The sequence below is a fragment of the Balaenoptera borealis genome (assembly GCF_965194805.1).
Source record: "Balaenoptera borealis genome assembly, chromosome: 5".
In the NCBI taxonomy this organism is placed as follows: domain Eukaryota; kingdom Metazoa; phylum Chordata; class Mammalia; order Artiodactyla; family Balaenopteridae; genus Balaenoptera; species Balaenoptera borealis.
In genome coordinates, this window is record NC_138862.1 from 71,441,926 (window position 1) to 71,467,794 (window position 25,869).

At 34.3% G+C, this 25,869-nt stretch overlaps 1 protein-coding gene across 17 annotated transcripts in view; it reads right to left on the reverse strand.

Moving 5' to 3' along the window:
- The window catches only part of LRCH3 (leucine rich repeats and calponin homology domain containing 3), a 108,326-nt gene that overhangs the window by 39,454 nt on the left and 43,003 nt on the right, over positions 1–25,869 (reverse strand). For all 17 annotated transcript variants that reach the window (XM_082392307.1, XM_082392305.1, XM_082392313.1 and 14 more), the window contains 7 exons: positions 23,937–24,042; positions 19,705–19,841; positions 18,431–18,540; positions 10,728–10,821; positions 9,257–9,377; positions 6,734–6,882; positions 3,071–3,147 (listed from right to left, as the gene is read on the reverse strand). In XM_082392307.1, the coding sequence (XP_082248433.1) occupies positions 3,071–3,147; positions 6,734–6,882; positions 9,257–9,377; positions 10,728–10,821; positions 18,431–18,540; positions 19,705–19,841; positions 23,937–24,042 (794 nt within the window). The remainder of the gene's footprint in view (positions 1–3,070; positions 3,148–6,733; positions 6,883–9,256; positions 9,378–10,727; positions 10,822–18,430; positions 18,541–19,704; positions 19,842–23,936; positions 24,043–25,869) is intronic.

Below are 25,869 nucleotides of genomic sequence, written 5' to 3' on the forward strand. Positions count from 1 at the left end.
ACAATTTGTATGGAAACACAAAAGACCCTGAATAGCCAAAGCAATCTTAAGAAAGAAAAAACAGAGCTGGAGGAATCAGGCTCCCTGACTTCAGACTATACTACAAAGCTATAGTAATCAAGACAGCATGGTACTGGCACAAAAACAGAAATATAGATCAGTGGAACAAGATAGAAAGCACAGAGGTAAACCCAAGCACATATGGTCACCTTATCTTTGATAAAGGAGGTAAGAACATACAATGGAGAAAAAACAGTCTCTTCAATAAGTGGTGCTGGAAAAACTGGACAGCTACATGTAAAAGAATGAAATTAGAACACTCCCTAACACCATACACAAAAATAAACCCAAAATGGATTAAAGACCTAAATGTAAGGCCAGACACTATAAAACTCTTAGAGGAAAACATAGGCAGAACACTCTATGACATAAATCACAGCAAGATCCTTTTTGACCCACCTCCTAGAGTAATGGAAGTAAAAACAAAAATAAACAAATGGGACCTAATGAAACTTAAAACCTTTTGCAAAGCAAAGGAAACTACAAACAAGACGAAAAGACAACCCTCAGAATGGGAGACAGTATTTGCAAATGAAGCAACTGACAAAAGATTAATCTCCAAAATATACAAGCAGGTCATGCAGCTCAATTTCACAAAAACAAAAAACCCAGTCCAAAAATATGCGGAAGACCTAAATAGACATTTCTCCAAAGAAGATATACAGGTTGCCAACAAACACATGAAAGGATGTTCAACATCAGTAATCATTAGAGAAATGCAAATCAAAACCACAATGAGGTATCACCTCACACCAGTCAGAATGGCCATCATCAAACAAAACTACAGGGGCTTCCCTGGTGGCGCAGTGGTTAAGAATCCGCCTGCCAATGCAGGGGATACAGGTTCGAGCCCTGGTCCAGGAAGATCCCACATGCCGCGGAGCAACTAAGCCCGTGCATCACAACTACTGAGCCTGTGCTCTAGAGCCCACGAGCCACAACTACTGAGCCTGCCTGCCACAACTACTGAAGCCCGCATGCCTATAGCCTGTGCTCTGCAACAAGAGAAGCCATCGCCATGAGAAGCCCGCACACCGCAACGAAGAGTAGCCCACACTCGCCGCAACTAGAGAAAGCCTGCGTGTAGCAACGAAGACCCAATGCAGCCAAAAAAAAAAAAAAAATCCTACAAACAATAAATGCTGGAGAGGGTGTAGAGAAAAGGGAACCCTCTTGCACTGTTGGTGGGAATGTAAACTGATACAGCCACTATGGAGAACAGTATGGAGGTTCCTTAAAAAACTAAAAATAGAACTACCATACAACCCAGCAATCCCACTACTGGGCATATACCCTGAGAAAACCATAATTCAAAAAGAGTCATGCACCACAATGTTCACTGCAGCACTATTTACAAGAGCCAGGACATGGAAGCAACCTAAGCACCCAACGACAGATGAATGGATAAAGAAGATATGGCACATATATACAACGGAATATTACTCAGCCATAAAAAGAAACTAAATTGAGTTATTTGTAGTGAGGTGGATGGACCTAGAGTCTGTCATACAGAATGAAGTAAGTCAGAAAGACACATACCGTATGCTAACACATATATACGGAATCTAAAAAAAATATGGTTCTCATGAACCTAGGGGCAGGACAGGAATAAAGACGCAGACGTAGAGAGTGGACTTGAGGACACGGGGGTGGGGGGCCGGGAAGGGGAAGATGGGACAAAGTGAGAGAGTAGCATTGACATATATACACTACCAAATGTAAAACAGATAGCTAGTGGGAAGCAGCTGCATAGCACAGGGAGATCAGCTTGCTGCTTTGTGACCACCTAGAGGGGTGGGATAGGGAGGATGGCAGGGAGATGCAAGAGAGAGGGGATATGGGGATATATGTATATATATAACTGATTCACTTTGTTATATAGCAGAAACTAACACAAAATTGTAAAGCAATTATACTCCAATAAAGATGTTAAAAAAAAAAGCTGGCTTTCACCTTGAGGGTGGGTGTATCATATCCTGGGAATCTTGGGCTTTACTTATGATGGACACAGGAGGCAGGAAGGACAAAAGATAAAGCTGAGGTCCCCCTACTATGGGGAAGTGTAACAAGAAATCCTTGCATGACACTGGAATCTCAAATGACCACACTTTCAATATAAGGACACATGGTAACTAAAAAGCTCTTTTGAGATAAATTTCAAAGATATGAAATGTAACTAAATCACCATGAACTAACTAATAAGACTAAGAAGTCCAAGTTATAAGACTTCTTTCATTATTCTCCCTACATTTTCTTTATCCATCTATATCTCAGTCTCCTAAAGAACTTCAATATCCTGCCAAGTGTAAGTAAAGAATGATGTATGACACTATCTACACAGTAAATTTACTGTTGTTTAAGAATAGGCATATCAAGTCTACCACTTTAAGATTTCATAAAAATAAAAAGGAAGCAAAAACCAAAGGCTGGGAATTTTTCAACTATTGTGATACAGTTTATGACAAGAAACTTTTTGGAATTCAAGAATAAGAAGCAGTACTCTTGAAAAAAAAAAAAGAAGAAGAAGCAGTACTCTAAATGGCCAGGCTAAGTTTAGAAATATTGTGTGAGGCACTAACTGTAGATAAAAGATCACTTCAATTGAGATAGGAATGAGGAATATATCGCTGTCTTGGTCTGTGGCTCTGTTTCTAATCAAAAGTTTAACTAATATAATTGCAGGACTCTGGAAATTCATTTAGCCCTCTTTATGCATAAATCCAGACATATCACTATAAAATCTCACTGCTATTAAGTATCTTCAAATCAAATAATTATACAGGTAATGGTTTAGGTGATCTGAATTTAGAATGAATAAATCAATTTTACTTCTTTTTCTATTATCTAAGCACAAAGGTACATTTCACTTAGCTCTAAATACATCATATTTAAAACACATAGTATCTAAACATCTTCATTATACATAGATCTACACAAAACGAAAATCATTTCATTACCTAATTATTGAGTTTTCAGACAGAAAGAAATAAGTAGAATTGGTTTTTCAAACCTGTTTTGATGTGAATATCTTCTCATGTCTTCTGTTTTTTGAAATTCCCTCATGGGTACTGGCTTTACTGGTAAACCCTAGGCCAAAAAAAGAAAAACAGATCAATTTAACACATGTATCCACATGTATCCAGAAAAGTGTAATTACACAGTTCACATTCAACTTGGCATTTAGGGATCTGTATATTACACTAAAAATATTTTAACAGAAACTTCAAGTGTGAATTTTCATGTTTAAAAGCATTATAGGCTATATTACTGCTTTGGTAAACACAAAACTGTTCACAATCCAAAAACATTTATTTTAAAAAAAGCAGATTTTCTTCACACCGTATTTTATGAATTATAATGACCATACAGTAATATTTACTAGATGATAAGATGTGAAAGTTGAAAAGGATCTTAGAGGTCATCTAGTACAAACTTCCATCTAGAACAGGAATTCCTACCAACCCTACCGTGACTTTTGCTCAGCCTCTCTTGAATATTTCTAGTAATAGGAAGTTCACTGGGGAGATTACATTTCTTTACTTCTTCATCATCATAAATTGTTACTTATGTTAGTCAGACAAATAGTCCTGGGGATGCTGGTGGAATACCAAGATAAAGCAAAAAGTAACTTCTATTTATGGTAAAATATGATATTAATTAAAAGAGAAATAGTGGCAATTTATTTATAAACTGAAGGGTAAAGGTCATTTCAAAAAATATTACCAAAGAAAATTAAACTGGCTTAAGTTATATGGACTATATACTGTAAAATAAAATTATAAATCAAAGGTAGAGGCTCATGGGATATCACACCACATATTTTGTCAAATGAGAATCTATAAAAACAATATAATCTTACTTCAACACCAAAAATAATCATCAAAATGGGTATTCTGGAAGGGGAAAAAAAAACTTATCCAAAAAAAAAAAAAAACCTAGAAATCAAATGTAAAACTATTTATAGTCTATCTCCAAGAAATAGATACATCACACATAACTAGAAAATCTTCTTTGGTGAGTTACTCCAAAGGGCTAAAGCTGACTCCCGTAAAGTCTGGGCATAATCATATTAAATGAGATACAATTCTAGAATCTTGATGAGAGAATAATTACTCTAATTTCAGTGAATATGACTTTTTAAGTAAAAAAAAATCTCTCCTAGTATGTTAACATCAGTGACTTATCACCCTGGTTTTACCATACTGCAATTACCTAAAATTATTGCAAGAGGTACATGAAATTTTCATGACAAAATGAATGTAACATTGGTTTAATTTAAAAAATAAATATGTCATAGTCTATAAATATAAGTCATACCTTATTTTATGACAGTATCACTATGTATGTGACAGGCATTATGATAAAATTAAACAATAGCAGAGTGTTTAAAATCTCAAATTGTTTTTAACAACCCATGTTTAGGTAGTATCCAAGAATATAAAAAAGTATTTCATCACTGGTTATTAAACCATTTAAAATAATACTGCTTTATTTTATTTTTATAGGTGCCAAACTTTAGAAAGCCTTATGACACAGAAGTCATAAAGAGCCTTATGACAGAATCATAAAAACTACTATATATAGTAGGTAGATGGAATCAAAAAACTTATTACAAATTAGCCAATATAATGGATTAAAGAAATGACACTACAATTTTTCATCAGTAGCATAACATGCATTTTCACTTTTAGTAGAAATACCTCATCTACACAGCCTAATTAACAGTAAAATGGTCAAAGAGAAAGACCACAAGAAAGAGGATTCCCTTTTAGATTATAATGTGCATTGTTAACTTAAACTTTATTGCAAAGTAGTTGCCCTCTGCTCTAGCAGAAGTGCTTATAGCCTGAACCACAAGTAGTTTCATTAATCACAGGTACACACTGCTATCTGTAGGCTGCAGGACTTTGATTTACAGTAGTCCACTTTATCTTCTGGTTTCACTTTTCGAGATTTCAGTCACCCACAGTCAACCATGTTCCAAAAATATTAAACGGATAACTTCAGAAATAAACAATTAATAAGTTTTAAATTGCACGCTGTTCTGATGAAATCTCAAGCTGTCCCGCTCCATCCCACCTGGGTTGTAAATCGTCTCTTTGTCCAGAGTATCCTGCCTGTTAGTCAGTTAGTAGCCGGCTCAGTTAGTCTCTCTTGGTTAACAGATTGACTGTCGCAGTACAGCAGTGCCTATTTTACTTAATAATGGCCCCAAGTGCAAAAGTAGTGATGTTGGCAATTTGAATATACCAAAGATAAGTCATAAAGTGCTTCCTTTAAGTGAAAAGGTGAAAGTTCTTGAATTAATAAGGAAAGAAAAGAAATTGCATGCTGAGGTAAGATCTATAGTAAGAAGAAATCTTCTATCTGTGAAATTGTGAAGGAAAAAGACATTCATGCTAGTTTTGCTGTTGAACCTCAAACTGCAAAAGTTACAGTCACAGCATGTGATAAATGAATGCTTAGTTAAGATGGAAAAGGCATTAAATTTGTACAATGAAATATTTCGAGAGAGAGAAACCACATTCATATAATTTTTGTTACAGTATATTGTTATAATTTTTCTATTCTATTATTAGTTATTATTCTTAATCTCTTACTGTGACTAATTTATAAATTAAACTTTATCATAGGTGTGTATGTATAAGAAAAAACATAGTACATACAGGGCTCAGTACCATCCGTGGTTTCAGGCAACCATCCACTAGGGGTCTTAGAACGTACACCCTGTGGATATGGGGTGGGGGGAATACTGTATATAACTTTATCCAACTTTAAATAAAAGAATGTCAGTTGAACACCAACAAAAAATACTGTGTTCAAAAGCCTTCAGACAGGAAGACCAAGGGTTTTTTTTTTTTAAAGAATGATAATAACACTCTATAACATGTCCCACTTGAAGTGACTATTCGCTATTTCTAAAAGACTAAATACATCATTCTCCAAAAAGGCCCCAAGTGTTTCTCAAATAATCCCTGCTCAAAGCCTGGGACCAACTCCAGACATTAACATCACACACACTGAAGTGCAGCCATTTTATTATGCTGACTAGATACACTGAAGAATGCTATTTCTACTTGAGACCCTTGGGGAATTGGCAGAGATTTTGCAGTGGGCTGAATGCTCACTTGTTTTCTAAGGCAACTCAATGCTCCACTATAAGAGACATCCAAGAATTTTAATGGCAAACAATTTATATTCTGTGTGATTTCACATAAAAGCGCCAATATAATTAAGCTCATCATAAAAATTCTATGGTTAAGTCTGTATGTTGCTCCAAAAGTCAGCAGTTTGGTTCAGTTCTTAATTACTGATCAAACTATGATTTACCAGTTAGTAACATTAAAAAAACAATAAGAACAACAATGAAAAGCATCATATTCCTCTGCATTTTCTTCCAAGGCACAGGATACTCTTAGGACTTCTTTTATTCCTTCTTCAAAATTCTGAAATCTGTCTTTTTATTTGAAAAATAAACCTAAACTTTACTTGAGAGTATTGTCTGATTTTAAAAAAAAATCTGAAAAACTCAGTAATAAAATTGGAACTAAATATAATAAAACAAATAATTAAGCCTAAACCAACAAATCACTGATATGATAGAAATTTATACTGTCATAAACTGTTTTTACTAGGGGATAGCAACAAATTTAAGCTTAAGTGTGTATACTACCTCATGAGAGATTCGCCGTTGTTCAATATATGCCATAAACTGTGAACTGAGGCTGTCTGAGTCCAGGCCCTTGGGTGGTCTCACTTCTTCCTCTTCTTCCTCCGCAGTACAGCTGTCAATATAGTCAATCTGATCCAGATCATGTTCCACTGTTCATACGACACATACACACACAGACACCAGAAAAAACATTCAAATTAGATAGCCCACAAAAAACACTGAATTGCATTCTTTCCTTTTCCCTAACATTTTCTATTCTGAAACTGGGAGGAATAAGAAGTTTAAATTACATAAGCCTTTATTATTTAGTCTATGGCCACTCACAAAAATAGGCTAAAGAAAAAATCTTAGTCCTAATTCACTATAAAGAATGCAGTAATTGATGGTAATTATTGGAAAACAGACCTCTAATCTTTCTTTTTTCTTTGGACAGCTCTTGACTATCTTAAACAAGACAGTTTGAGTTTGTGAGACAGATAAGAATAATTTTTTAACATCGGAAAATATATCTTCTTTTAGTTTTTTTTTTTTGCATGTTTTAGGTTTGGGGCTTAATCATACCTCTTTGAAGAGCTGGGAGGCAGAAAACCTAACATAATCAACTCAAAATAAAAGTGAAAAGACAGGAGGAAAGTGGACTTGGTGATAAAGAAGTAGATACTGACGACTGTTCCCTTTCCTGTAACTGTGGTCCATAACTAGAACAAGATTTATTTTCCTATTTAGAAAATTATTTTCTACAGGTCAGTATTGCAGATATTTTGTAGCAGTTTGTGGATGGAAGGGAATCATTTGAGGAATTTTTGCTTCTCAAAATGCTCTGGGGTGAGGAGAAGCACATAAATAACATACAGCCACATCATTATTTCTTCTAATACACTTGGGTGCACCCCATTAATTTTTTTTTAAGTTTAAAAAGTAACTATTTTTAAAAGCCACTTTAGATGGCACACTAGAAAAAAAAACTTACTACTAAGATGATTTCTCCAGAGATGTATTAACTCCCAGCCATTATTGTATGGTGGTCTATAGGCTGCCTAAAAGTTGCAGTCGCTGGGAATAGTAAATTTGAAGAAGTCTATTTCTCAATTTAGTTTTCTGACTCAGTTATTTCTAAATAATTCCATAACTGCAGTTAATATAAAAATGAATTGACTTATCATAATTATATAAATAGATAAAAGGCTGAAAAGGTTTTAAGTCTACACCCGTGTTAGAAACCAGGTACATAAATGCATTTTTCCAATGTGCTACAAACTTGTGTGACTAAATCAACAGTTCATTTTATAACTATCTCCCAAGAAAGCAACACCACTTTTTCATACTGTCTAGACCAGTGCTATCCAAGAGAAATAGAACGTAAGCTATGAAAGTGAACCACACATGTAATTTTAAATTATCTATTAGCCACATAAAAAAGTCAAAAGAAAAGGTGACATTAATTTTAATAATATATTTTACTTTGTTCAATATATTTAAAATATTATTACAACATATAATCAATATAAAGTATTATTGATGTTTTACATTCTCTTTCTCATGCAAAGGCTTCAAAATCTGATGTGTGTTTTATACTTATAGTACAGCTCAATTCAGAAAAGCCACATTTCAAATGCTCAATAACCACATGTGGCTAGTGGCACAGATCTAGAGATTATTTTAAGTCTGAAATGAACCAATGGGAAAGATATCTCATACAAAAGCAAGATTAAAATGGAAAGTACTGAAATGGTAAGTGACAGCAGTAAAAAAAAAGAATATAAGATGGTAAGGAAAAAAAGGCGGGGCAAACCATTTAATTGAACTCATCATTCAGAGATGAAAGGTCTTCTTAGATAATATAATAGATTTCTGGAAAATCAAAGTCATTTCTCCCTTATAGCTGGCCCTTAAAATTTAAACATTAGGATTTGGTAATTCAAACTAAAGCAATATTGAATGGAATGCTAAAATCAAGAGTCTGCTTCAAAAGCACAAGAAAGCAGAAAGAGCTCTGTTAATGAACTATAAAAATAATTATAAATTAAAAAAATTTTTTTAATTTAAATTACAGATTTTAAAATACCAGAATAAGGAAAACTTGGATTCAGATGCCCATGAAGAGCACAGTTCCAGATGAAAGAAAAGGTAGACATCAAGAAATGTACTGAATTCCTAAAAGAGGTCAAATAATGACCACAAAGAGAATCTTTAAAAAGGAGAATAGTACTTCAAAGAAGATCATGGTTAAATCAAGATTAACAAAGATCTATTCCAGGTAAACTGTCTTTAGTAAAGTTTCCTCCCAAAATAAGAATAAGGGAAAAACATTGTATTTTAATTGCAAGTCTGAAACAGAGAAACTGAAATTTAACCCTAATAGAAAACATTTTTTTTCTAATCAGATGAGAAGAGGAGGGAGGTCTTTAAAGAAAGACTGGAAGAAGCTACAGATACACAAATAAAAGGAGTGGATGTGAAAAGGCCACTTAAAAAGTCAGAGAGATTATAAAGACTTTGGATGTCATCAGGAATCATGTTTACCTCCACCATTTGTTACTACTATACTGCTGCGATTCTCCTGGTACTGGCTTTCTCTTCGTAGTCTTTGTTCTTTAGTAATTTCTGCTACTCGAAGAGGCAGATCTGAAAATTCATCTGTAGGCTTAAAAAAATAGCAGAAACATTAAAATAAATCATTTCAAATTTTAGACAACATGGTACTTAAAACACAGATATAATATAAATTCGTTAGAATTTATATTTAAGAAGAAATAGCAAAGTAGTTTCAGAGATGCATCTAGAGATGCACATATTATCCAACAATATGAATGTACTTAATGCCAATGAAACTCACTCTTAAAAATGGTTAAAATGGTAAATTTTATACGTATTTCACCACAATTTTAAAAAAGAATAGGGTATATATGACTCTATATACATACATATATGAATTTAAAGTATTGACATAAATGTATCTGTATTGATATAGCCACAATCATGTACACACCCACCCACGCACAAATACCCAAGCAATTCCAAATGACAAATGGGCTGTATTCTAAAATTAATTTGCTTTAGACTCCCAATAAAACAATGTTACAAATGGTACATTACTAGTCTTGCTAAACAAAACCTTAATCATTTAACCTAACTTATAGCTAAAATATTATACCTTAGTAATTTAAAAAGAAGAGAGAAAACATAATGCTGATAATTAAAAGAGAAAAATGAGGGACTTCCCTGGTGGTGCAGTGGTTAAGAATCCACCTGCCAATGCAGGGGACACGGGTTTGATCCCTGGTCCGGGAAGATCCCACATGCTGAGGAGCAACTAAGCCTGTGCGCCCTAAAGCCTGCACGTTGCAACTACTGAGCCCACGTGCTGCAACTACTGAAGCCTGCATGCTATAGGGCCTGCACGCTGCAACTACTGAGCCCGTGTGCTGCAACCACGGAAGCCTGCACGCCTAGAGCCTGTGCTCTGCAACAAGAGAAGCCGCCACAATGAGAAGCCTGCGCACCGCAACGAAAACCCAAACTCAGCCGAAAAAAAACAAAAAGAGAGAGAAAAATGATATAATTAGCTGAGAAAGTTACTTATTTATCTTGAGCACGTGGATACTCTTCATTAAGGTTCCCATCTCATTACCCATCAGCCTACAGTTCTATTTTCTCACCTTACAGTTCCCCTTCTACCACCTCTGCTCAAGGCTATACAGGCCCTCAAAGTTCAGGTTTCAGTTGTAACTGGCTCAGTTCCCATTTGACCGTCCAGGATATAAAATTATTTATACAACACAATGAGGTAACAAACATGTAAAACACACAAGGTAAAAGATGGTAAAGAAACATAATACCATTTTTGATGGTAGGACTATGTGGGATTTTTACCCTTCCCTTGGCTATTCTATATTTTATATAACAAGAAATTGAGTCCAATTAAGACATTTTCCATTTTCATCATTTTATTTTTCCTTAATCATAAGTTATAACATGCAGAATAAACACTTACTTCATTCCCTGACCATCTCTTATCACCACTGTCCACACTATTGAAACCTGAATCAAGGGCTCCATAGGGGCGACCTGAGTACAGTTCTTCGTGGCTGTCAAAAAGAAACTTCAGTTGTTAATGTAAAGTTTGATATTTTAAAAATTAACATTTGAAATAGATGCAATTTTACTAATAAACATTTTCATGGCATTCAGGGACTTAACTATTTAGAATGAAATGAATATTCGTTTAACTTTTTAATATGAAAAATTCCAAATTCAAAGAAAGTAGATAGAATAGTATAATGAACTCCCATGTACTCATTATCCAGCTCTAAAAATATCCACATCCTTACTTCATCTATTCCTCCAGCCATTCCCAATGCCCCCCTCAATTATTTTTACTTTTAACAGTACTCTTTTTCTTAAAGTAAAATTTACATACGTTTAAATGCACAAACCTTTGACAAATGAATACATCTTTGTAACATACACACCTATCATGATATAGGACATTTCTACTTTGCCAGAAAATTCCCACACATCCCTTCCCAGTCAACTTCCCTCACCTCACCACTATGTGCTAAGAGGCAACTACCATTCAAATTCTTTTCACCTTAATTAGTATAGACTGTCCTCAAAGATGTCCAAGATCTAATCCCTGGAACCCATAAATGTGTTACTTTACATTGCAAATGGGAATTAAGGTTGCAGATAGAAGTAAGGTTGCTAATCAGAGGACCTTAAATTAGGGAGATTATCCTGAATTATCTGAATTGGCTCGATGTAATCACAAGGTTCCTTAAACATGGAAGAGGGAAATAGAAGAGGAGGATTCAATGCTAGCTTGAAGATGGAAGAAGGAGACCAAGAACCAAGGAAAGAAGACAGCCTCTAGAAGCTGAAAAAGGCAAGGAAATACATCCTACTCAAAACCTACAGAAAAGAATGCAGCTCTGGCATCATCTTAATCTTAGCTCAATGAGACCAAGATTTAGACTTCTGACCTACACAACCATAAAATAATAAATCTGTGTTGTTTAGGCCTCTAAGTTTGGGTGGAAACAATAGAAAAGTAATACAATTAGTTCTGCTTATTCCAGAATGCATAAAAATGGAATATGTACTCTTTTTCTACTCAGTATCATGTCAGTGAAATTCTTGATGTTTTTAATACCTTGGAGTAGAATGGATGAATTGTATGGTAAGCGTAGGTTTAACTTAAAAAACAAAAACAAAAACAAAAAAACCTGCCAACCTGTTTTTGAAAGTAGTTGTATCATCTTGCATTCCCACCAGCAATGTATTGGAGTTCCAGTTGCCAACACTGTATTCCCAGTCATTAATTTTAGTTATTATTCTGATGGGTATAAAATGTGGTGTTAATTTGTATTTCTCTGATGACTAGTGATAATTAATATCAGTGATATTTAATACCTTTTTATGTGTTTATTGGCCGTTCATTTATCTTCTTTTGTGAAATGTCTGTTCAAATCTTTTGCCCATTTAAAAATGCAACATCAATAATCTTAAAAATATTTTGCTAAGTAAAAGAGGCCAGACAAAATGCTACATAATGTTCAATTTCATTTCTATGAAATTCTGGAAAATGCAAAACTATACTGACAGAAAGCCGATCAGTGATTGTCTGGGGCTGAGGGTGATAAAAATATATGTATCTTGATTGTGTTGGTAGTTTTGTGACTGTATCCATGTACCAAAACTCACTGAATTGCACATTAAAATGGGTAAATTTTATTATTTGTAAATTTTATCTCAATAAAGCTGTTAAAAAAAATGTGCCAAACCATTTTTCCAAAATGGATGTTCCAGTTTTACTTTTTACATATCATATTACATAAGCAATGTGAGGGCACTGGTTGTTCCACATCCTAACATTTGGTGTTGTCAGTCTTAATTTTATTCGTTCTTGTAGATGTGCAGTGGTATCTCATTACATTTCGATGATGACTAATGATAAGCACTTTTTTGTGTGCTTATTAGCCATTTATATATCTTTCTTTGTAAAGTCTATTCAAGTCTTTTGTCCATTTTTCAACTGGGTTGTTTGTCTTTTTAACATTAAGTATAAGCAGGTATTCTTTAGATATTCTGGATACAAGTCTTTTGTCATATATGTATTTTGTAAATATTTTCCCCCAGTCTGTGGTTTGCCTATTTGTTTTCTTAATATTTTCTTTTCGTAAATAGATGTATTTAATTTTCATTAAATTTAGTTTATCATTTTTTTTAATGGTTATTGCTTTCTGTGTCCTCAGATATCCTTGCCCACCCCAAGTCACAAAGATATTCTTCCATATTTTCCTCTAAAAGTTTTATAGCTTTAGTTTTTACTTGTTTATAGCTGTAGTTTTTACTTGTTTTTAAACATAGTTTTAAAAGTTAGCTTAATTTGAAGTCTAAAACACGATAAAGACTCTGTTAAAAATTGGTCTATTAGCATTTCATTTAATAAGACTGCCTATGGTGAAAACAACTTTCAATGGTACAAATTTAAAATATGTAGTGTTCTTCTGGTATCAAATTTTGTATTCCATGTATTCTTACATAGTTTGTGTACATAACTTTTAAAAAGTTATTGTGTCATGCTGTCACAATGAATCAGAACCTAAGGTACAGGGAAAGAGCAATGTATTTGGATTTCACAGATAATCTAACCAACTATTAGCTCAAAGAAGTTGCTTAACCTTTGTAAAATGAGGTTAAACATTCTTACTCATATGCCTTCACATAAAGTGAAAGGTGTTAAGTAAAAACAAAAGAACACAAACAAAAACCCTATGTGAATATAAGACACTTTTATAACTTGTCATTTATTTTTACTGATAAAGATCTTACCTTGTATGTATTTAGTAATATACAGACCTATTTGTCCAATGTGCTAAACATGCTGATTATAAAGATCCAAAAATATAGGCACTTTCCAGCTATCTAATTCATTTTCCTACCCTCCACTACAAAGATCATTTAGCAAAATAAGTGTCTCAGTATAATTCTAAAATTACTTCTCTCTAAAAAAAAAGTAGTGAATTTCCCCCAACTTCTTATCTTGAAAACATTCATATCTACACAAGAGTTGGGAGAGTAATACAATGATATCTATTTGCCCTTCATCTAGATCTCCCAATTGTTAGCATTTAAGTAAAATGTTTTATGTATACTGTCTACATGACATGTCTGCTTTTATGCCTGTTTTAGAGTCCAGATCTTAAGGACAGGTACTGTGTGTGTTTTATCACAGCAAAGTCAGGCCAAGGTACCTAATTTTAAAAGCTTTCTAATGAAATATATATTTAAGCCATACTTAAAGAATTCTTTTTTGCAGATGCCAAAAGAAATACATGTATTTCAGGATTTACTGAACAGTACTTTTTAATAGTATGTAAAATTTTCAAGTAAAGATTTTCAGATTTCTAGAGGATACTGTTTTATATAATGTATTTTCTGTGAAGTGACCAATCAAGGTAAGCCTAATTTTACTGTGCTATTTTATAAGTGGGCAACATAAAGAGAATAAAATCTTTGCACTAAGCTATTATTTTATCTTCTTTATTCAGTTACCTTTAGCTTCTCCACATATTTGCTCTGCCTCAGAGATTAAACTGATAAGATTAAAGTGAGACATAGGTTAACCAACTCTCCAGGTTTGTTCAGGATTTTCCTGGTTTTAGCACTAAAGTCCTGTGTCCCAGAAAACTCCTTAGTCACAGGTAAACTAGGACAGATGGTCACCCTATGTATAAATATGGCCTTTGTGAGGCCAGGAAGAGTTGTGCCAGCCAGGCTCCAGCTATGTCCTGTTAGAAAGTCCAGTCTCTTTAGTAAACTACCTAGCATAAAATGGATTCAAATGCTTATGTTACTCTGTGTGGCAGGGAGATGAACTGTGAATCAGTATAGTGCAGTAAGGAGTTTAAAATATGGCTTTTTTCAAATAGTTTAACAGATCTGGACTGATAACTTGGCACCATCATTTCTTAGCTATGTGACTTTAATTAACCCGTTTTACCTCTTTCAACCTGTTTTCTCGTAAGTTTAAAAAAAAAAAGATTAACAACACCTATCTCACAGAGTTGCTATAAAGATTACTTGAGAAAATATAAGCTAAGGACCTGCACAAAGCCTGGTACAAAGCATTAAATAAAAGTTATCATTCTATGAAGAATGTGTCCTTAAGAGAGAGTCACTAAATCTGCTTCATTTGAGTTTAGTTCACCAAACATTTATTGAATGCCAGGCAGTTTTCCAGGTGCTTAGAATATAAATATGAATAAAGGATGGCCACTGCTTTCACAAGCTCAGGCTTGTTGTAGAGAATTAATTCCACTACTGGGGTTACAGAGGCAGGACTTTTCTTACCAGTTGCTTAGTCGTTCCTTCGTTTGGGCTCACTGCCACGTAATCATAAATAAATATATTTAGTCTATAAAATAAAGCTGCTTAAAATCATCAGAGCAAAAAAGCATAGTTCACTTTAGATCACTATTTTAAAAAATGTGTGCCATTGTATAAAATAATCACAACAGTGTAAATTGCTAAAGGAGTTGGAAACATTTACATCTGAAAATGAGTAAAAACATTTGTGACCTTTATAAAATGATTTAAGAAAGACTGTGTGTTGTTTTTATGCTACACAAAAGTAGTTAGAAAGTTGCAACTAAGGACTGAAATTACCACAGCAGTAACTTGTACTGAATACCTGAAGAGCTACAGGATTAATAAAAATTCTCTTTAGCAAGACAGGACTCTTAGACTAAATTTGTCCAAGATCACAGTAGACAGCTAATAACTCTAATGCCTAATATTCATATAGGGCTTTATGGTGAGCAAAGCACTTTCAAACACAGGTCATTTGATCCTCACAACTACTGTTAGAATATAAACAGGGTAAAGATCACATTGAAGAAACCAAGGTTCAGAGAGGTTACGTGAACTGCCTAATAGTACAGAGATCCAGAGCTAGAACTAAGGCCTTCTGACTCCATGACTGCATTTTGAATAAATGCACTGCTAACTACAATGCAATCTTACTAATCTGTACCTTAGTGAGAAAGACATGAAAGTACGATGTCTCATTTGCTGGTACATGAGGAGTTGAAGGAAATATTTTTGTTTTTTATATATATATAAATAAAGTAACATAACTCTGGAAAAAATGGAAAATGTATAAGACAGATTAACCTAGGGAGCATAATTAGGGATTATTATAGGGATTGGAATATATTAGATCTATAATTACTAATTCCTTTGGAGAAACATGACATGTTTATGCTATTTAGACTTCCTATTTAGGAAAGGTTTCTCTATTGACTGAAGCCTTCCTGTATCTCTTAGCAAATACACACAAGTCTCTTCCCAGGATTTTTTGATTTTTTTTTTTTTTTAAAGAGATTTTTAAGAGGCAAAGTGGCAGGAATTTTTTTTTTTAATTTTTATTTATTTATTTATGACTGTGTTGGGTCTTAGTTCCTGTGCGAGGGCTTTCTCCAGTTGCAGCAAGTGGGGGCCATGCTTCATCGCGGTGTGCGGGCCTCTCACTATCGCGGCCTCTCTTGTTGCGGAGCACAGGCTCCAGACGCGCAGGCTCAGTAATTGTGGCTCATGGGCCTAGTTGCTCCGCAGCATGTGGGATCTTCCCAGACCAGGGCTCGAACCCGTGTCCCCTGCATTGGCAGGCAGACTCTCAACCACTGCGCCACCAGGGAAGCCCTGATATGTTTTTAAAGTAAAATAATGAAGATTGCTATATTTAAAAAAAAAAATTAGGCCAAGACTAGTCTTCAAAACTAAGGACAGAGTCACAGAGAGAAATAGGTTCTTCAATTAGCACTGCAGCCCTCAACCAAAGCTCACTGTTCATACAGGTAATGATGCTTCCTCCTTGGTTTCTTCAGGCATACCCTCACATACACATAACCAGTAATCACTATTCATGTCTTACACGCAAACCTCAAAGGCAACAGTAGCAGTTTAATGTTCCTACTCCGCTATTTCAGGAGAGGAACACTTTTCCTTCCCAAGGATTACTAACTCCAAGGGAGAAAATAAATTAGTGTATATATAAAAGAAAACCTACTTTTATTTGTTGTACATCTTCTTTAAGAGTACCGGAGTAGAAACTTTTAGAAATATTTAAATAGGAAAAACAAAACTTTCTTCTATAAATAAGAAACAAGAGTTCCATATTATAAGCAATGAACTGAGGTAGGAGGAAAAAGAAATGAAAAGGAGATAATGGAGAAAATTTAAAATTCTTGGTATTAGTGGTCTGGGTCTCCTCATATCCACCCCCACTGCCAAAATCCTTCCTCTAAGAGAGGTCTAGATTAGCACATTGTATGTAAGACCTAATCCCTACCATCTGTCAAAACCTTTTATGTCCTCCTTAACACCACATATGTGCTTTCAGTCCTCTCAGAGTTAAAAGGATCTATCTATCTATCTATCTATCTATCTATCTATCTATCTATCTACTGGCTTTGTTGGGTCTTGCTGTGCGTGGGCTTTCTCTAGTTGCGGCTGAGCCCGTGCACTGCAACTACTGAAGCCTGCACGCCTGGAGCACCTGCTGCGCAACAAGAGAAGCCACCCCAATGAGAAGCCCCCTTGTGCCTCTTTCACACAGAATCTTCCTCCCTTTCAGAGTTTATCACTTACTTGAATTTTTGAATATGCATCTGCTTTTTTGTTTTGTTTTTGTTTTTTTTTGGCTGCGCCACACAGCTTGCGGGATCTTAGTTCCCTGACCAGGGATCGAACCCAGGCCCCCTGCAGTAGAAGTGTGAAGTCCTAACCACTGGACCACCAGGGAATTCCCTATGCATCTGCTTTTTACAGTTTCTTTTTTCCTTCAAATTATTTTTGTATTTTTAATGCCTGCTTTTAGAAACTCTACCAAAACAGAAGTTTGTTAATCTGTTTTAGACTAAGACACTGAGAAGGTTAGGACTGTGCTTTTACGTAAATGTGACAAGTTCTAAGAGAAGGCCTAAAGGGTTCTCTTTTGAGTAAAGTCTATGAATATTACTGCACCTTCACTGAGACATCAATTTTGCCTGTTTAGAGGCCTTTTGAATTTAACTCCTGCTACTTAAGATTGTTCCATTGGTTGGGAATGCCAAAAAAATAACTTTGTAAAAGTCAGGTGTTATATGTAGCTGAGGGATTCACAGACTTAAAAGATCGTGAAGTGACATTAATGGTCATCAAATCCAACCCCTTCACTCCCTCTGGGAAAAATGAAGCCCAAAAAGTTTGAATGACTTGCCTTAAGTCACAGAGCTAGTTAACAGGAGAGCCAAGGTTAGTATTCAAGTCACTTAGACCAGTAGTTTTTCAACTGGGGACCCCTCAGAGGATATTTGGCAATGACTGGAGACACTTTTGTTTGTCACTTTGGAAGGTGCTACAGATGCCAGGGATGCTGTTAAACACCTTCCAATGTACAGGACAGCTCCTCACCACAAAGAATTATCTAGTTCAAAATATCAACAGTGCTGAGGTTGAGAAACCCTGACTTAGGACTACACTTTGTCACATCTATGTAATCAACTTTTACTTAATATAAGCATTCTGAGAAAAATTGTGTCAGAATAGGATATTTCCCTTTGGTCAAACAAAGAGTCAGGTAAATTTAAAGGTTCAGTTTATTTGATTCTCTGTGAGATGGAATATAATGATAAAAGAATACAACATACTCACCAGGAGCCAAAACCCATGGGTCTCCTATCATAATCTGGCAGATCTGGAGCAATCTTACAAGCCTGTATGTTCAGGTATTTAAATATGTGGATTTTGCCTTTTATACATATCTAAACAAAGTAACATATAAATACAACCAAATTATTACTCATCTGAAATATATGTGTCCCCTCGCCTTTTAAAATAAAAATACATTTTTACTTAATGTATATTGGAAATAGAAGGCATTTCTATCAAGTATATACAGTAATATTAAAAATGTACTGATTATAACATTATATCATTTGTTACTTTAGGCATTTAAGTGATATAAATGTAGGTTTTTGTTTTCTAGTCACTAATAAGTTTCAGTAACATATAAAATAAATAATTTATGATTATAAACACTATTAGAATACCAAGTAAACTTATATTGATTGGTTAGGCATAGTCAGGGATTTAAAGCATTGCTCCCCATGGATTATATTGGTAACTTTTGTTTTTAGGAATCCAACAATCATGCACAATTACGTTTTCAATCCTACTTCCTGTAAGAGAGAAAAGCAGGAAATGATTAAAAAAGTTATATACACTTCTGTTGCTACCTACTGACTTCTGTCCCATAAGTCAACACACAAATTCTTTAGGATTATGAGACCTTTCTATAGTTATGAAGTTTACTCATAAAGTTTAACAGCTGCCATACAGAGGCTTGTACAAGACCATCAATTAATTGCAGAGTAAGGAAAGCTACAGTGAAAAATATAAGCTGGTCAACACTTTTTAGAGTACAGAATGTCTAGAATCTATTTGTAAAGCTACCTTATAATAACTTTATTAAGTAGTTTCATTTCAGTCACTGATAAACAAATGACCAGACTGACTAAACGAGGAACTTAAGATTTTAGAAAATAGGAAAGTACAGAAACAACGGTCATGAGAAATACATTGATGATCTTTAGTTCTGTAAGCTGAGTATTTTGTCTTTAGCATTTACACTGTCTACATTTAAGTTTTACTAGAAAGAAATAACTCAAATTTTATTAGAAAAAAACTTTAAGGAAGACTCCTTCAAATTAAAAAGAAGTCAATTTAGTGAAAGGAAAAACATTTTTGGAATATTACCTATCTTCCATCCCATTTATTCAAGGCTTCTAAAGAATACATATGAGTTGTGAATTTATTTTAAAAGAACTGAATTTCCAAAAAAAAGATAAATACATATAACTTATAACTTTTAAACTTCATCTTTTGTCAAAAAGTTCACAACATACTTCAAATCAACTATGGTTTACCTGTGCAGGAGGAGATTGTAGTGGATTATTATCTAGGGTGATCATCTGTAGGTGCCTGAGATTCCGATAACAAACAGGGATTGTTGTAATTTTATTGCAGGAAAAGTCTAACCGTATCAAAGGCAACTCTGCTAGCTCTGCAGGGAGATAAGGTGGAAATAAACAATTAATGATATTTCAAAACTAGACAATTTTTTTCAGGAGCTTCTAGCTAAATATAATGGACTTAACATAAGTATTTACCTCCATTCTTTCTTAGTGATTAACTGATATACAGCAAAGTGGCGTAAAATGAAATCTAGTTGCTTAGGGATGGTAATATTAATGAAAAGCAAACTGTCTGACCCCTTATAGAACAACAGAAAGTCTTAGAAACTAGGTCTGATACCACAGAAAGTGTGAACAACACAAGGATTACATGATAATCTGTATAAAGAACAGGTCAGATGCCTAGATCTTCAATCCCAACTCATGCAGCTAGGTAACTATTCCTTTCCAATCATGACAGGAGCTGAATTGAAAGGCTCTGAACTCAAGGACCCCAGGCACAATGGAAAGTCAGGATGAGTTCCCTGCTGAAAATGGAGGATTTAAGTAAAAGTCTACAAACTTAACCACAAGACCTTAGCACTTTCCTCCCCAACCTCACCCCATCCCCAGCTCCTGACTGGCAGTAGTTAGGAACATACACAACACTGTAGAAGAAGGAAAACATCTTTCTCTGGAGAAACTATACTGTCCCATATAAACGGCCTTTAGATACTGATAGGGAGTTTCCCCCAATAAAATATCCAGCTTACTGCTTAACTACTATTATACAATTCCTGCCCAGTATACTTGGAATTTCTAATTAGCTCTATACAGACAGTACATGATCCAGAGACATTTAGAAGAGCCTCCAACATGTAAGACAGAAATCAAAACATGCAAGCCAATCGAAAAAAAGATCTCTGAAAAAATAGGTAATATATAGGAAATAGAAGAAAACTTTGAAAACTAGAATTAATGTCTCTAATTTCAGAGAGATAAAATACTCAATTACTGAAACAAGAAAGGAATGTTTTTTTAAAAAATCAGAGAAAAACAAGGGTTCTTAGAGATGAAAAATAAGATGGCAGAAATTAAAAATTCAGAAGAATGGTTAGAGTATAAACAGTTGGAACTGTTTACCACCTGGTTAAACAAAATGATGAAGAAATGAACAATAAAAAAGATAAAAAAACCATAGGATCAATTAAAGGAGTCCAATATCTAATTCACAAAAATTCTAGAAAGAGAAAACAGAGAAATCAGAAGACAGGAAACTATCGAAAAAGAGATATAAGACAATTTCTCAGAACGAAGGATGTGAATCTCTGGTTTAGATAGAAGCCCACCAAGTATCTAGTTTATTGAATTAAAACAACTCATACTATGGCACATCATCATAAAACTTCAGAGCGGTAGGGAAAAAAAAGGGAAGACCTTAAAATATTCCAGAGGAAAAAACTGGTAACAAACAATGGACTGGAATTGGGAATGGCATCAAATTTTCAACCATTAAATTTTTTTTTTTTTTTTTTTTTGGCTGTGCCATGCAGCATGTGGGATCTTAGTGCCCTGACCAGAGACTGAACCCATGCCTCCTGGAGTGTTAAGTCTTAACCCCTGGACTGCCAGGGAAGTCCCTCAACCATTAATTTTTAAAATTGAAAGCTAAAAGCGAAAAAAGACTTGAAAATCATTTGATAAAATAATTTTCAACCTAGAATTTATAACCAAATTATTAATCAATGGTGAGCACAGAATAGAGATATTTTTTTTCAAGTGAAATCTCAAAAAATGTTTTCCTATCACATGTTCTCAGGAAACTACTAGAAGATGCCCTCTAGCAAAACAAGGGAGTAAAGTAAGAAAGAGGAATTATTTGTCAGTTATACCTCAATAAAGCTGAAATTTAAAAAAAAAAAAGTAAGAAAATACACATGAAGTCCAGGAATAAGAGGAATAAGAGTTCAGCAAAGAAGAAGAAAAGCTAGGCAGAAAATAACAGAGAACAACCAGTCCAGACTGGAAGAGAAAGAAAAAAGGTTCAATGAGGGAGATATTCAGGGGAAAAAAAGAAAGATACATAATCTGATTGGTTTGACTAATAAAGCTGCTGGAAAAAGAGGGAGGAATTAGCCACGGGTACATAAAAAGCTAAGTAAATTTTTTAAAAAAGGACTTACTAACTCTAGAAAAACAACAACAAAAACAAGATGTCAAAGTTGATAAATCCAGCAATAGCTGTAAAAGCAGATCATTCAGAAATATGTCAGCAAATAGTAGTGGAAAGAGTCAAAGGACTTGAAGGTATATGCCTGGCCATTGAAACTGGAGAGAGGAATGGCTGAGGCAGGAGAATGCTATTATTTATTTTAAGCTTATTACTATTTGACTTTTTGAATAATGTATTTGATAAAAATTAAAATTAATTTAAAATCAAAATGACAATATAACAAAAGACATAATATCTTTATCTACCAAACTGTAGTATGTTAGAGATCACCAAGGAACATGAACTTCCACACTAATTTGTGTAGGTGTTGGATGAAGCTTTCCTGCCATCTCAGTTTGAGTATGCTGAGATTATAAGATAAGTCTACAAAAAAACATTTGAAAAAAAAAAAACAAAAAACAAACAAACAAAAAAAAAACATTTGAAACTATCTGTGTGACGATTTTCTTGGTAATATGCATTCAAAATAAGATAGAGAAATAAATTAGATGATGAAACTATCAGACTGCAATCATCATCTGAAATCCCAGATTTTCATCTTCACCAAAACCCCAATTGTTTTGATTATTTAATTTCATATTAAGTCAGTATTATTGCATTAGTAAGACTTTAAAGATCAACCACAGTAGGTGGGTCCTGAGTAGAGGGGTAATCCTGATAGAAATTTTGAGTTATATGTCAGTCATGATTTTGGTCGGTCCTGCTAATGGCCTGCATTCCCACTGCTGAGGTGGTAGAAGGCAGAACCAGGAGGAAATGAGGAAGGCTCTGAAGATAAAAGGTATAAAGGTTACTGGACAAGCCCACTGAAGGGAAAGATATGCAGGATTTTGGGTAGTATGGTTGCAGAAAATGTATAAAAGTGGAATGGAAAAGTCACTTTCTGAGACGCTTACTTGGGATCAAAAAATGTCAAAGCTACACACACTAGTATATTAGAACTCAGTATCATACAGGATCAAATTGGTATAAACATCTGGATTCTACAATGAAGCAAAAGCATCATTAGTTAATTCAATATTTACTCTACATTAGAAGTCGTATTTTGTAGAAGAACCTAGATAATCAATGTCATGAAAACATCTTCTAAAGATTCCTTATCTTTGAGACAGACATTCTGAAATGTTTATAGATGAATATCTGGAAGTTGTTTCAAGTTAATCTAGAGGACAGAGCAAGAGAAAGAGGATGGGAGTATAGATGAAACAAGAACTTCCATGAGCTAATGACTGATGTAGCTGGGTGATTCATTACTCTCATTTAGATATTAAATTTTACATAATAAAATTAAAGAAATATATATTCTGATTTAATAAAATAATGATTTTCACCATTTTCACTTTCTCTTATAGCTTTCTCTTTCATGAATTTATATTTTTGAACGATTGATCAATTATACTTAATTAATTTGTTTAATCATTTTTATCATTCAAATACATGTACCAGAACTTATAGTCAGCCTAAGACAACCAGTCTCCTAGTGTAGTCTCTCACTCCATTCATTATTCATTTTACACATCACCTCCACACAGTTAATTAGCCTCTATCTGAACATTTCCAGTGAAGGATAAAATTATTAAATTCAATCAAGTCCATTTTAAGTCAGTCAGTGCTAACTGCAGGAATGTTTTCATTATACTAAACTATCCCCTTATCAAAAACATGTTATGTTTCTCCTAAGTAGTTATGCCAACTGAAATTTCCAGTGACCCTACCCTGAGTTATCAATTATATCAGTTAACAGGATCTAAAATTACAATCACTGTTCAATAGTTATTGGAGCTTTTCACTGAAGAGTCTAGCTTTTAAAATCCACAATGGAACAGATAGCACATATTAAAGAAACCATTACATCTCAAATACTGGCTGTAACTTTTATACATTTTTGAAGTGCCCATCAGTCTGAGAGATCTTTAAAATAAAAAGGCAAAAAACAAAACAAAACAAAAAAAACTGTTTCACAATTTCTTACCTTCAGGCAAACGTACTAAGTGATTTCTTCTTACATTAAGGTCTCGCAAAGCCTCCAAATTACCAATTTGGGAAGGGATTGTTTGAATTTCATTGCAGCTCACATCCTATTTCAAAAAGATACAAAGTAAAGAATTGTACTAATATTACAAACTTGCATGCTTTAAACTATCTGTAAAATGAGGTTGGAGAAGATAATACCCCTCTTGTTGTAAAAAGTACTATGATTCTGTGTCCAAGAATAATCCCATAGTTTGCAATAGCATTTAATTTTTAAAATGTATAGGTTTTTGACTGACTCTATACATTGTATATAGATCTACATTAATTTTGTGAGCAGAACTAAAGTTAAATGACTTAAGATGTGGACAGGAGGCCTCGAATATCAGATCAAATGAAAATGTTGGTGAAAAGGTTAAAAAAAGGTATTAAAACAGACCTTTAGGACAATAGTTTTATTTTATATTGTTCTAAAGAAACTAGAAGAAAAAACAAAACTATGATAAAAATTATAATGATAAAATTATTTGAAAGGAAATCCCATTCTCAAAATACAAGTTCAACTATTCAAGAATATAAAATAAAAATGCACTGAAGATGACTCAAATCATTCTTTATCAAACTGAACATGAGAGAAAAATAATAAAGTACACATAACTCAAAGGCTATGGAAAAAGTAGATACTATTCTATTAGCAGCTCATCAACCTGATTCTAATACATATATTAGGTAGGCCTTCTGGTATCTTGGCAAATAGCTTGATTCCACTGGTTCTGAAAAGAGACTGACTACAAGGTTCCAAGATTGATAAATTCAGGATTCCATAATTCTGAGACCAGCCAGAATTTGTAAACCCATGCATAGCAACAAGAAGCTGCCTAGGTTAATAAAAGCTCTAAGATGTCACAGTAACACTTAGAATTCCTCCAATATATAAATAAAAAGAAAATACTGAGACTTGCTATTAGAAAAGACCGCTTACAAAAAACTTCAATAAGCTTCAGACATTATTTTTAAATTTTCCCAAAATATTCTCAGAAAGAAATAATACTGTTTTTACCTTTCCTACCCATTCATGATTGAAGTAGAATCAGAAGCTAGACTTCTTAGCCCAATGCTCTAGGTATCAAAGCTAAAAGGGTTCTAAAAGAAGTCAAGGGATCCCTGGTTAAGAATCTGCCTGCCAATGCAGGGGACACGGGTTCGAGCCCTGGTCCAGGAAGATCCCACATACCGTGAAGCAACTAAGCCCGTGCACCACAACTACTGAGCCTGTGCTCTAGAGCCCACAAGCCACAACTACTGAAGCCCGCATGCCTAGAGCCCATGCTCCACAACAAGAGACTGCACCGCAATGAAGAGTAGCCCCTGCTTGCTGCAACTAGAGAAAGCCCGTGTGCAGCAAGCAGCAACAAAGACCCAACGCAGCCAAAAAAAAAAAAGAAAAGAAGTCGAAAGGATAGGAAGATTGAGTCTGAGCCAGAAGGGAATAGCAATCTATAATACTTCTCTCAGAAAATATGTATGTTGAAAGACAGCAGTTTACTTTCACTAAAAAAAAAATGAAGGAGAAAAAAAAGGAAAAGAAGCAATAAGGATGCTGCAGAAAGACCCACAGGGGAATCAGGAGCATTACGATTATTAATTTTTACTCTGCCACAAGCTGTTTTTTATGACTGAAGTATCAACTCACTTCTTTCATAGAAAGCTAAAAGCACCTTCTGTGAGACTTATCTCTCTCTTAAGTATTTAGGATTCAATAAGTAGAAACAGAAAGTTTAAATAGTGGTCTAGTATCTAGACTCTAAATTTAATATATTTGTGAATTCTTATATGTGACCTTTTATATTCATAATCCACCTGAAAAAAAAAAAAAGTGACCCAACATGTGGTCCAATTAGACTTTATGTGTACAGTCAGTTGTCCCTCAGTAT